This window comes from Falco punctatus (genome assembly GCF_963210335.1).
Source record: "Falco punctatus genome assembly, chromosome: 4".
NCBI lineage: Eukaryota > Metazoa > Chordata > Aves > Falconiformes > Falconidae > Falco > Falco punctatus.
The window spans coordinates 3,050,535-3,063,780 of NC_137583.1; the positions used below are offsets into that span (position 1 = coordinate 3,050,535).

At 37.4% G+C, this 13,246-nt stretch overlaps 1 protein-coding gene across 7 annotated transcripts in view; it reads left to right on the top strand.

Moving 5' to 3' along the window:
- The first annotated feature begins 110 nt into the window (after nucleotides 1-110).
- ATG7 (autophagy related 7) overlaps nucleotides 111-13,246 on the top strand; it is a 122,331-nt gene continuing 109,195 nt past the window's right edge. For 2 of the 7 annotated variants that reach the window (XM_080386149.1, XM_080386150.1), the window contains exons 1-8: nucleotides 115-200; nucleotides 4,282-4,492; nucleotides 4,723-4,777; nucleotides 6,512-6,629; nucleotides 7,943-8,020; nucleotides 8,576-8,692; nucleotides 9,738-9,887; nucleotides 12,119-12,207. In XM_080386149.1, the coding sequence (XP_080242275.1) occupies nucleotides 4,315-4,492; nucleotides 4,723-4,777; nucleotides 6,512-6,629; nucleotides 7,943-8,020; nucleotides 8,576-8,692; nucleotides 9,738-9,887; nucleotides 12,119-12,207 (785 nt within the window). In that variant the 5' untranslated portion in view covers nucleotides 115-200; nucleotides 4,282-4,314. Of the gene's footprint in view, nucleotides 201-269; nucleotides 663-4,281; nucleotides 4,493-4,722; nucleotides 4,778-6,511; nucleotides 6,630-7,942; nucleotides 8,021-8,575; nucleotides 8,693-9,737; nucleotides 9,888-12,118; nucleotides 12,208-13,246 lie in introns of those variants that run through there. The other 5 variants (XM_080386144.1, XM_080386146.1, XM_080386147.1 and 2 more) reach the window with 5 other exon arrangements.

Below are 13,246 nucleotides of genomic sequence, written 5' to 3' on the forward strand. Positions count from 1 at the left end.
CGGCGGCGGAGCGGGCTGAGGACCGGCGTGCCCGGCGGCGGGGCGGGCTGAGGGCCGGGCCAGCCCCGCCACAGGCGCAGCCGGTGACCTACGGCGCGTGCGTGACCCCGCCTCCCCGCCTCCGGTCACGTGGCCGAGGCGGGGTGACGTCACTGCGCCGTGCCAGCAGGCCTTGCCTGAAGTAAAGGGCGGCGGAGCCGGTGAGCGGTCCGTACGCGTGCCGGTGGCGCTCAGGCGGAGGCGGCTCTGAGGGCGGCCCGCACCCCCCCCCCCCCCCCCACCCCCCCCCCCCCCCACTCTTCCAGCCCCCGCCGGAGGCCGGTGCGTCCCGGGGCCTCGGGGCGCTGGGGTCGGCTGCCCGTGGGGCTCCCGGCTGGGAGAGCCTGGGGGCGGCCGGGAACGGGGATTGCAGCCGTGCCTGGGCGGGCGGGGGTCGACCCGTGGGGTGGGCGGCTGCGGGCCCCCGGCCGGGAGCTTGCGAGGACTGTCGTGTCCCGGTGCCGAGGGCGGCCTCTCTGGGCCAGCAGTGCTACCGGGAACGGGGCAGGCGCTCTGTGCCCCTAAAAAGGGCTTAAAAGCGGGCGCAGCAAAGTAGCAGCTTTTCCGCAAAGGCAGCGGCAGGGAGCGGTTTCCTTTGCCACCTGCATCTAGAGGCCTCCCAGGTACCCAGCTTTGGAACAGGGCATAAAAAGCCTTGTCTGAAAGCTGGAGATCTTAGGGCGTTGTGTGATTTTGGTTTAAAAGCTGTAACTTCGTGGTAGTTTTAATCATACAGATTGAGTTGGTCAAGGGGAAGACAAATATTAAAAGCCCTGGTATGTTTTAAACTTAAAACGTTCCTCCATTAGATCAGTTTGAAGTCCCTTCGTATTGAATAACTAATGTTGGAACCTACAGTAGTGATAACGCATCTATACATTGGATGATCTGTGCTGATTATACCAGTTAAACTTTGTACCAGTCACAGAACTTAGGAGAGGCTAAAGCACGCTGGCAAATCTTTTCACCTGAAGCACATGGTTCCGAGCCCTTTTAAACCTGGGAGTTTATCCTGCTTTTGAAGTTTTGAATATTTTTTTTTCCTCTTTATTTATTCTGTTCTCCTAGTGACTGCTACTACTATTAAAACTGTAGGTGAATTCCTGTATGCAAGTTCTGCAAAATACATACGTTTGATCTTTTAGTTCAGTATTCTAAAATTTGCTGTGTGAATTTACCTTGGCTTACTGATCTTGCTGTAAGAAGGCACGTAAGTGACATTGCCAGAAGCATCAGTACATCAGAGGTTGTGTGTGTTTCTCTGTTTGCTGGGCATAGCATAGTGAGGCTCACTGTTCTTCCGTTTTACAGTAACTCTTAGGTGCAGCAATAATGAAATTAAGTAGGGTGTTAAAATTCATTCCTGGTGGATGCTTTTAGGCTGGTATTTTCAGTGGATCTTCCTCAAGTACTGCTGGGTACTGTCATTTGGCTTCTTGGTCATGTAATATGTTTGGCAGTACACTTGACTGTTGAGTATGTTATCAGCTTTTTGAGGTGTGGGGGGAAGGCCCAATGAAAGACCTTGCCTGTTTGAAAAGTTGAAAGAAGACTTGAAGAAAATTGGAAAAGAGTAAACTTTTATTTACGGTAGTACTTGTCTGGAAAGGAAAGTAAAAAAGTAAAACCTTTATGTTGATTATTCTTATTATTTTTTAAAAAATGTTAAATAATACTTTCCAAGCTTCTGAAAAAAAGGAGTTGGGCATTTAGTGGTTTAGTATTGACTAGGCAGCTACTGAACCTTTGAATAAAAGTTTTATTATGGAAGCTTTGGCATCAAGTACCATGTAGTCTGACTTGATTCTAACATCTATATGGCAGACAATTGTTTGCCTGTTTTGTGATAAGCTTTCTGTGACATTTAGTGGCAAAAAAATTAAATATATATATATAAAAAGATTTAAGGCCTATGTAGTAGTGAAATTGAAATGTTCGCTGATATATGTTACTACTTCTACATGTTACAACAGAAAAAGAGCTTTATAAAAATGGTCAGAAAATTCCATGCAGTTAATTCTGCTGTTTATAGTTCTAGTACTTGCAAAGTTTCCAGAATCTAACTGATCTTTTTTTTCATGTCAATAAAAAGAGATTTGAGAGGTTGTTCAAGTAAGCTATCAAAGTTCACACTGCCACACATTCAACCTGCTGTTAAATTTTTTCTTAAGAAAAATTAAAAAAAAAAAAAAAAGAGGGGAGGAGGAGATAACAAAATGGCGTATTTGCAATATGCCAGTTAAAGCAAGATACCATGACAGAACTGAAGCATTTAGCTTTCACCATGAAAAATGTGGAAAACCTCAAACCTGTACCCCAAAACCCACATTCCATGGCTTACCAGCAAGTAAGGAAAGCATTTACAGTAGGAGATAAGCTCTAAAAACTGAATGTTGAAGACATAGCTAGATTACACTGAAGACTTTGTTTAAGGAAGTGTCATGTAAAGAAGAGCATAACTGTGTCTTTCAGAGAAGACTCTTTGGCAGTTATTAAGAAATCAAAGCCACCTCTCATTCCCTTCCCCCTGTTCTAAAAAGCATGAAAGAAAAGGATGTAAGCTTGGTTTCTGTTGCACAAGTGACTTCACAGGACAATATACTTGGAACTGTTCAATTTGATCCGAGCTACAGTACAGCAGAACTGTAGTGCATCTATTTATATTGGTGTCCGATAATACAGCTGTGATGGGAACCTCAGTTTGACTTCCCTATATGTAAAATCCTACTATTGATCCATGTGTAAAGGTGACGGGGCTTTGTGAAGGATCAGTAGCAAAAGGCAATCGCATGGGATGATGCTGTGCAAACAAAAAAAATTTAGTCTTTAAAAATTAGTAGAAGGAATCATTTCCAGATCGTTTGAGTTGATATGGTTGATCTGATAAGTGTTGTGAACAAAACCTAAATTTATAGCTGTTGATCTTCCTTCTGGACTCAGAAAACAGCAGGTGCTAGCTTGGTAGATGGATGTGTTGTGGTAAATAGATAGGAGCATATGTTCATATCTTTGTGAGTAGTTTTAAAACTAATATTTTAAAATTTATATTTAAATATATAAGAAATCCTTGTTTGTAACATCTATGTTTATCTTAGCTAGATAGTGACAGAAGGACCTTCCTGCCCCACATGTATATTTGAGTACTCTGTCATGGACTGTGTCTCTGAAACTTGCATCTTCATATGTATAGGTATAGACATGGAGACAATTACTAAAAGTAAATAAAGGAGGTTCTCGATGGGAAGATTTTTATTTGATGAGTTTTCAAGGAAATAAGCAGACAGAGCTGAATCGCCTCACGGTGAATGCTCCTGCTAACATGAGCAAAGGGACTGTTACACCTAGTTGAAGCAAAGGCTTACAATAGCGCGGTTCAGATGTTTCACTCCTCATTCTGGGGTAGCATCTAAAATTCTGAAATTTGTAGATGTTGTGAATTGAAGACTGTGTGCTTACAGGAATACCATTCAGCAAATGTGAACTAGTGATTTGGGTTATGTAAAAAAATAAATATATGCTCCCCATATGCAGCGACCTTTAGGAGGGAAGAACTGTAAGGAAATGTGGCTTGTACATCACATTGGCTTCCTCATGGCTAGTGCAACTTTTAAGGAAGTTCTAGGTTTTGTTTCCAGCTTGGCCCTTTACTGTCTGCAAGACTTTTCTTGGCTTTAGTTTACTTTTGCTATCTTTACTTGTTAATTTGTAAATGTGTTCAACTAAATAAGTGTTCGGCTCTCACCGCAGGCTGACAGTAAAGACCTGGCTAAATGAAATGTTAGTTTGGATTTTAAATGCTATCAGAACTTAAATAGTACTAATAGGTTTGTAGATGGATAGATAGAGATAGCAGAAGGAATGCAGATACAGTGTGTTATCATTTTGTTACGTTTATCTGTGGCAGTGCAATACAAGATACAACTCAGAAGTACATGGTTCAGATGTAGTATCCTAAGTAACAGGAGAAATTGTGGAATGGCTGTCAGGAAATCAAATCCTTCTAGGCAGCTTGGCCAAACAGAACGTATACTTGCCTTTCATAATTTCACATACAAGAAATTGGAAGGATATTGCTTAGACTAAAAAGACTTCTGATTTTAAAAATTGGAGTTGCTTAGACATTCAGAGGATTAAGGCTTTCTGCACTTCAACCCAACAAAATGTATTAAATCCAAGCTTTGAGTAGTCATGAGCAATACGGTCAATTGAGTATATATTTATCAGGTGTATCTGCTTTTACAGAATTCTGTTTAACAGCAATCATTAACTGAAATCATGGCAACTGCTAGTAGTGAAGTGCAGCATCCTGTAGATCCTGGAATTTCAAAGCTGCAGTTTGTTCCCTTCAGTAGTGCCTTGGATGCAGGATTCTGGCACGAACTAACCCAGAAGAAACTCAATGAGTACCAGTTGGATGAGACCCCAAAAGTTATCAAAGGATACTACTACAATGGTAGGTAGAAACTGAACATCTTTGCTTAGTAATTTGGGTTTCCCCTGTCAATGCCTCTAAGTATTTGTGTAACATATTTCAGGTATTTTGCTGAAACATTAGAAAACACGGGCGGGTGAGTTGTGGATTCTGGTGTGCCTGTGGGTAATTTATGACTTATGTTAACATAAAGAGGGAACTGAATCTATATATTTCAATTTAAAAGAAGCATGTTGCTGCTTTTTGTCCAGGTGATCCTTTTGGTTTGCCAGCTCGCTTGACATTGGAGTTTAGTGCCTTTGATATGTAAGTACATACCATGGTTTACCTCAGATTGTATGTGAAGATGCTTTCTTTGCATAACAGTAATGGTTTGCTATATAATATTACTTGGAGAAATTCTACATGAAAATAAATACATGTTTTCATGAACTTTAAAACAGTGGCGAAACTGCTTTGAGTTGCAAATATAAACTTCCTGTGTCTGAAGTTGTATATTCTCCTGAAGGGCCAAGTTTAAAATATGCTGATAAGTCTTAAATTCACTCACTGTATGAATAAAAATTTATATAAAATACCACTTTTTTTCCCCATTTTTTTCAGCTCTTCTGCATAAGAGAGGATATTTCAGTCATCTAACTTCAATTTTTTCCTTAGATCTTTATTTACTGAGAATTTGTCATTACAATTAGGATTTTAGAATAGTTTTTACAATCCTTAGTTGTTAAGTTGTAATGTCCTCCAAAGTATTTAACTTTATGACTGGATTTTTTTGATTTTGCCTTTAGCCCCAAAGTGAAAGGTAAACTAAAGCTGCTCAGTGTGCACAGCAAAAATGAGCTTTCATTTTCAACATGGTTTTAATTTACAGCAAATGTCGAAGTCAGGAACAGATGTCTTTGTAGTTAGTGCCTTGTTTGTTTTAAATTGGTGGATTATGAAGTTGTAGATCACATAAGTGACTTTCTCTGCTTTGCAGGGTGAGGATGTTAGGAACCTAGTGAGGCTTTGTGCATTTTGAGATAATTTCTTAGGAGGTACTATTCCATTGATTATTATGTAAGAACTTTTAGGTACAATACTGAAAACATACTCAGCAAAGTGTAATTGGAAGAAAGCTGTGACTTTGGGAACAAGAATTTCAGATTAGGGAGAAATGGATGGTACCACGGTATTTAGCTCTCAAATTTTATGACAAAAACAAAATTATGAAAGGTCCATTTATGTAGTGTTTAGTTATTCCTTCTACCGTAGTAATTTTCTGTACTTTAGGTAGTCAGTTTGGATGATCATGAGGAGTTCCCTTTTGCCTAAAAATTTTTGGAAACTACATCGTATGTATTTATTATGTAACAAACATTTTCTGCATCTCAGTTTTAGTAGTGGTCAAAAACATATCAGTTTGGGAGAATGATGTTAAAGGAGTCAGTGAAATCAATCTGGTCTATAAATTAAGGGAATATTCTATTTTTTTAACTTAATTTACATTCAGAAGGAGGAAAAATACATACTGTGTTTGCAAACAGCAGCTTCTCCAGCTGGTGATGTTACAAACTAGAAAAGCTACTCAATCTTTTGTCTGGTTTAGACTTCCTTTGGGATTTTTTTAAACATAAAATTTTAACTGAATAACTTTATGTGAATAAAATACTGACATCTAAAATTCAGTCTTAATAATTTTTTCTTAGTGAAAATCACATTTGTCATGGATAATATATATTTGAACAGAATTTTAAGTCTTTGATTTGTGATTTAATGCTGTCTTGCTTAGAGATAATACGGATGCTTGATATATTTTTGAAGTCATAATGTAGATATGTATTTGCTTGAGTTATTTTACCAATCCATATTCAATAAAGCATTGTGACCATAAAAATGTTTTTATTAGAACTGTAGTTAACTTTTGTTACTGTGCCTCATCATTTGACGGTTGCAGGGCAACCTTACACCAGAGGATAGCTACTGCTGCTACTGCTACTACTGCTGATCATGTTAAAGGCATTAGTATCCAGTTCCCAGAGGTTTCTTTCTTTTATTCAGGAATGCTTCAGTACCAGCGCGATGCTGTCCTGTTTTTGGAACATTGTATAATACCAACACTTTAGAGACTTTCAGATCTTGTGATAAGAGGTCACTTCTGGAAAAAGAAGCAAATGAGGTAACCTTAAAAATCAATTCAACTGGTAGAAAGGATTTGGAAATAACCAGTGAAGTGCTTTACAGTTTCTGCCCCAAATATGGGGGATCCTGTCCATACTTTCCCATATAGTAGCCTCAGGATTTAACTTATTCTGGAAGAAATAGTTTGACATTTGCTTTTTACTGTTCTTTACGAGAAATTAGGCAGTAGCTAATTGTACTTGGAGGACTTAATTCAGTGTTCTACTAGGCTGCATTTTAAGCTTAACAGTACTAATGGAACTACCAGAGACTTGAATTCTGTAGAGCACATTTTTAAAATTTGTCATGACATCCAGAAACCAGCAAGTACGTGGTTTAAAATCTAAAGATCGCTGTGATACATCTGTGTGACAAAGTGATGGGGAAGCTCCAGAACAGCAAGAAGACATAAAGCAAGAAAAAGGTGGCTGTAAAAGGAAGGGGCTAGTCTGCTTGCACTGTAATTAACTAAATTAAATGTCATGGCTTGGTGAGAAGTAAAAGTCAAACTAAGGCAACCTTTTACTTTTTGAGACACTTCACTTTGACCAGTCCTTGATTCCTTTGATTAGATTGATTGTCTGTCTGCTGGCCTTGAGTAGCAAAGTTTTCATGCATATCTTCACTCAAGGCTATGAATTTTTTGTGTTCCTGTGGCCTAGTAATTCCCTGCCAGTGGTAGGTACAATGCAGTGTCTATCTTTAGGGAAGATCAGAATGCTTTATTTGCTAGTGTGTGTGTTTGTTTGTTTGTTTGTTTTAAGACAAAGATGAAATGGGTCTGCCTTGTACAAGTATTACAGCTTCTTGTCTCACTGACTTGCAGTGTACTGCCTTCTTTCAAGTCTCCATTTTTTTTGGTCAGATTTCCCAGTAGCTTATTCACATACCTAGTATCTATAGAGCCCCATGAATTGGAAAGATAAGAATATGGTAAAGGGCTATATTAATATCACAGTATGTTCTATATTGCGCTAGTGTTAATGGTTTGTATACATGAAGGACTGGTCCTGATAAGGTTGTTTTGTTCCATTTGATACTCTGTGCTTGATCCATGGATTAATGCTCCTCTTGTTCCATAATTTTTGTTAAGAGTGCATGCCTGAGTATTACCTTTAGAATCCTTTCAGCATAGATAAATAGCATAGATGAGATCAGTTAGGAAAAGATCACAGTGTATTACTGAGAACGTTAATTTCAGTATTTTAAATGTAGCTGGAAGAATTAAAGATTTCTGTAGCTGTTCTCATGCTACTTGAGTGTTTTATTTCTCTGTCTTCTCTTGCTTCTTGTCCCCGTGATCAATGACAGATATGGGAATCAATAAAATCTGGAGCTGCTCTTGAAAACCCTATGCTCTTGAACAGGTTTCTGCTGCTGACATTCGCAGTGAGTAATGATAATACGTCTCATACTTAGAGCATTGAAGTTGAAATGATAAAGTTTCTTTTTTAGGAGAAATGTTGTATTAGTATTAGCATATTACTATTACCAGGATTGTTCTCGGATGACTTTAAAAATTTGAAAACATTTTAAAAAACCTAATAAGACATTCTGTACAGATATAAAATATTTTAGGATGTATTCGTTAAAAAATGCTGGTGCCATAATGTAGTCTTTTCTAGAAACATGTAAGATTATCTGACAGCCTTGTAGATATTAGTTAAAAGTGGAGCAATTGTTTCATGTTTAACAAATTGGAAGTTTTAATAAATAATGCTCCAACTAACAAAACCTGAAGTATTGTATATACATTATCTGTTTAAATCTTAAATGAAAACATATAAAAAGGGAAGTCTTAGAGTTTCTTAAATCATGACACAGTGCCTTGTGAAGAGAACTATGGTTATCATCATCAACCATTAATTTTGAATAGTATTCCAAACCACAATTTACTTTGATTTGTATCTTTATTATCTAATTTTACAAATATTTTTTTTCTAGGATTTAAAAAAATACCATTTCTATTACTGGTTTTGCTACCCTGCTCTCTGTTTCCCTGATGGAATACATATAATTCAGAAACCAGTGTGTCTTGGTGACAGATTCCCATTACATCAGGTATTCAAAATACTAAATGTTATGAAATCTGTAACACTAAGTTGTGGACTGTAAAACAATTTAGCATGTACTGAATTCATTTGTGAATCTGACTTCTTTTAAAATCTTCACTTTTCTTACTTCCATGTGGATTTTTTGTATACCTTTTTTTATTATATATAAAATCTCTCAGCTTAACATTAGTACAGCTTTATTCATTTAGATGCAGATGGGCAAACGGTTGTTGAACAGGGAGTTATGTTCATTTTAATTTTTATATACAGCTTGTTGAATATATAGCTACATTTTTGAAACGCATTATATTTTTAAGAAACTTTTTTAAAGGGCTACCCTCTGGGAGAGCTAAGTCATTAGTAATTACAAAGTTGTTAATAAAAATGCATGAGTGGACAATAAAAATAAGTGGATGAGGAAGGGTGTGGTTTTAGGAGAAAAGTTAATACTTTTTTTGTAATTTATTTCATATTACAATGCAAAAGGATGAAAAGAACTTATTTGCCCTCGTGTGCCTTCTTGCTTTGACAAAAGTTAATGCAAAACTTTGAATGGCTTCTTAATGGCATAATAATCAGGGAGAAATGCTTAGTTTCCTTCTTCTCAGAAGACCCTCGTTAGTTCTGTGGTAGTAAATAGTGTAAAAATACCTGTCATGATCTAAAGACAGTGTTTAACTGAACACTGAAAATCCATGTAATGAAATGAATGGGACTCTGTTGACACTTTTTCTAATAAAAGAGGGACAGATTTACTTTCTTGTAAAGCTACTGTGACTATCAAATGAGATTTTTATCTGGTTTTAATTTTTACGGGTAGATCAGTTTGCGGCAATGATAATGATGCTTCTGTTTAAATTTGCATTGACAAATGGTGTTTTAGCAACTTAATTTTTGGGTTCAGTTACTGTGGTCATTGTGGTCTTTAAAACTTCTGAATGTCCTGTATTCCAAGACTGGATGGGCTAGCCTTCCCAGATGCTAAAAACACTTTCTTTGGTTCTGTATAAGATTGTTAAAACTGTTGGTTACAGTTATCTTCTTGCTTTTAGATTCAGGCACTTCAGAAAGCATATGATGAACTTTGCCAGAAAGAGGGGGTTACAGCCTTGCCTTATTTTTTAATCAAGTATCATGACAATTCTGTTGTGATATCTCTACTGAAAAAGTGGGATGATTTCTTCCAAGACCAAGAGGGAAAGGTAATGAGAATTTTATGTCTTTTTATAGCCTACAAATGTTTAATTTACAAATGGTTTGAAAAATGCCTATAATACTGAGCTGGGCACAAAGGTTGGCCGATGAATAGACTAGGTGAGTAGCTGAAGACCAGCAGCTTGGATCGACTTTTGTGTTAAGTGTCTTTAGTTATTACATAAAAGCCCAATTACATCAGATTAATGGTCAGATTGAAAACAAAATTATTTGTGCTTTGTCTGCTTCATTATCAAAACAGAAAGAGCAGAAGTTTATGAGTTTGCATAGTGATTAAAGTTTTCCAACCACTTTACCTACAGTGATATAATAATGCAAAACATTTATTGTTTGTGGACTAAAACCTGGTACTCATATTTTATGTATTTGTTGGTTGTGGTAACAATAATCAGGGAACACTGTGAGTTTTCAACTTGTAAGTTTTCAACTTTCCATTGTGTGTTTTACCTCACGTACACGTTAAAACTTGAGAGCTTTGGATAAAAATAGCTGGGAATCTGTATATGATGAATGTTCAAGGTAGTGCTTTGTAATTTGAAAGATTGATGGATTGTGCACCAGAAGAGGCTGGGGTATTTTTTTCTGTTAAATGCAGACACCATGCATGTCCTTTGAGTGTGAGGTGAGTACTATCCATTGCTATCAGTTAGGGAAGAAATACAGTGATACATGAAGCAGATGTCATCACAGCAAGAGTTGACTGGCTTGGCTGGCTTGTGTTTATGTACATTGAGTTCTGTTTAGGATCATGTTGCTCAGCTGGTGACATTTGCTAGGCCTTTCTGAATGCTTTACTGTCTATTTTTGGTGAACTTCAAACTTTTTTTTTAATCTTTCATGTCATTGAAGTGTTAGAAAACAAAACTGAGTTATGGTGAAGAGCTAGTAAGTGCAAAAAAGTTTTGGTTTTTTTTTTAAGGAGGCCTTGTAACACTTTATAAAAGTAATTTAGTTCTCTTTTACAGTACTCAATCTTCAATTATTTTTTCGGTTTTCCAAATTTGTTTTTCTGAAATGAAGACCTAGGTTCACAGTTTTTTGTAAAACAAGAATGTAAAGGTTGAGATTTTAAATGGTAGTGTAACTACAGTAATGGGCCACAGATAAGATTGTACTTAATTATATGGGGATGTTGTCAATATGAGAGAAATCTGCAATCATCTGGAATATATTTCTTCATTAACATTCACTTTGGAGGGAAACACTACAATTTTAGATCTGTCAGATAAGGTTTATTGCATCAATACTGCCTGTAGAGTTTGTTTGTATTTAAGTAAGCCAGCTGAACTTGCTCCCCTGGAAGTAAAATATGTTTTTTCTGTTGCTGAGTGAATTTTCTGCTAGTTTATGAAATTGCATCAACTTACTAAGGGGTCTTATGCCTGCTTGAGTCAGCAGTTGCAAAACAGCAGCAGTGTATGCCTGGGAGGAGGGATGGGGAGTGGGCTGCTGTTTCTTCTATTTGCATCCATTAGATTGGCTCATTTGCATTTCAGACTGTTCTAGGGACACCTCACAGATGTGGCAGAGTTGTGACCAGGCACTCTAGGCCCATCTATAGGCAATAAAGCAGGAGGGAAGAGCTCTGTAGATGTAGGAGATACAGGTATCGCTAGCGATAGCTGAGTTCAGACTTTCAGCGTATCTAAAGGCAGGCAGTGGCACCTTTCTAATATCTGGATGTTTTGGTTCTGCATTGATTGTGAAGTAAACTCCTAGTTTAGATGCCTCAATTATGAGTATGGTATTACATTGGTTGAACAAGAGACAGAACGTCTAGTTCCTTTATTTAGGTCCCATTTTAAAGGTTGGCTTTACAAGGGATTATGCTGTTTTTCCTTTGACTTGACATCTTGCTGGGCTGTCCCCTTTCACTTTTTGATCATTCCGAAAATCAATACAGAATTTTTTTTTGAGAGCAAGTCTTCAGGTTTTGGGCTTCTCCCATAATAGTGTGCTTAAGGAAGGTAATGAAGGTGCACATACTGTAGTGAAAAGTAAATGTCCATAAAGAAGCTAAACTGAACAAATCTCACAGCTGTGGCAGGTGCTTGACTGAAATCTCATGTGTCCATGTGTTAAACATTTGTAAATACGTAAAATGTGTGTGTAGGCCTTCTATGTCCAGGAGTTTCAAGTTAAAAATGCCAGATAACTTTTACTGTGAACTGAGTATCTGTATGGATAGATGACTTATTTAGAGCAATTTTATTTGCAGGTGACGGTTGGAGTTTATGATCCATGTAATTTATCCCACAATCCAGGATGGCCACTGAGAAATTTCCTGATCCTGGCAGCCCACAAATGGTATCTATTTTATTCTTTCCCACAAAGATTATTTATTGGTTGATATCAAATTAGGCATTTTTTCCCCCCCATGGCACTTTTCTGCCATCAGTCACCCGAGATGTAACTTTTAACTTTGACATGACTCACCTTTAGTGATTCTGATTTTGTATATTATTTTGGTTTTTACTTATGTCAGTCACAAGTTCCTATTATTCCTGATCCTCACATGAATGCATGTACCTGGAAATACATGCTTCAGACCCTGCCAATACCCTCTAGCTGTTTCAGATCTTGTTTAAAGTATTCTATGACATTATATAATAGTGCCAAGTAATAGTAGACCAAAATTTTGAAAACCAAATACTCTTAGGTTTTCTTGTAGTGTACCTCCTTGAATTTTTAGTTGAGTAGAAGTTGGGAAGACAGGACATAGTTTTACACTTAGTATTTGGGAAAAAAGTGTCTATTAAAATACCAAATAAATTTGAGTTGCTGTAACAAAATTGTAATTAATTTCCATTTTCATAGTTTTGGCATTAACATTTTTATTACAAAGGAAAGAGCAGGGAGAAGAAATGCTCAGTTAGATGTGGCATTTTCTGGGCTGCTAGCTGAACTGTAGCATAGAAGGATGTGTAAGTGCCCAGAGAGCTTTACACATTCTGGGATTCAGAGGTTTTTAGGCACTGAAGTTCTAATTGTTTGATTTGGAGATTTGAATCATAAGAAGGAAAAATGATACTATATTGCGAACTAAGAGGGTCTTGCTTTTGCTATGGCAGAGTACATCATGTCACTGCATGTGTGCTCTAGTGTTTTCCTGCTTTTTATTCCTCAGTTACACAGTTTGTCCAGCAGCATTGTGTAAATGAGAGAAGACAGGCTGACAGTGTCACTTCTTTATTGTTTCACAACAAACTAGTCATATTCACATACTAAGCAATTGTTTTTATTTATACATGATTATAACAACAGTGTTCCAGTACTAATAGAAAAAGCCTTATTCAGAATCTGCCGGAGACTAAACCTGTGTGAAACAGTGTTTAAAAGCAGTCCC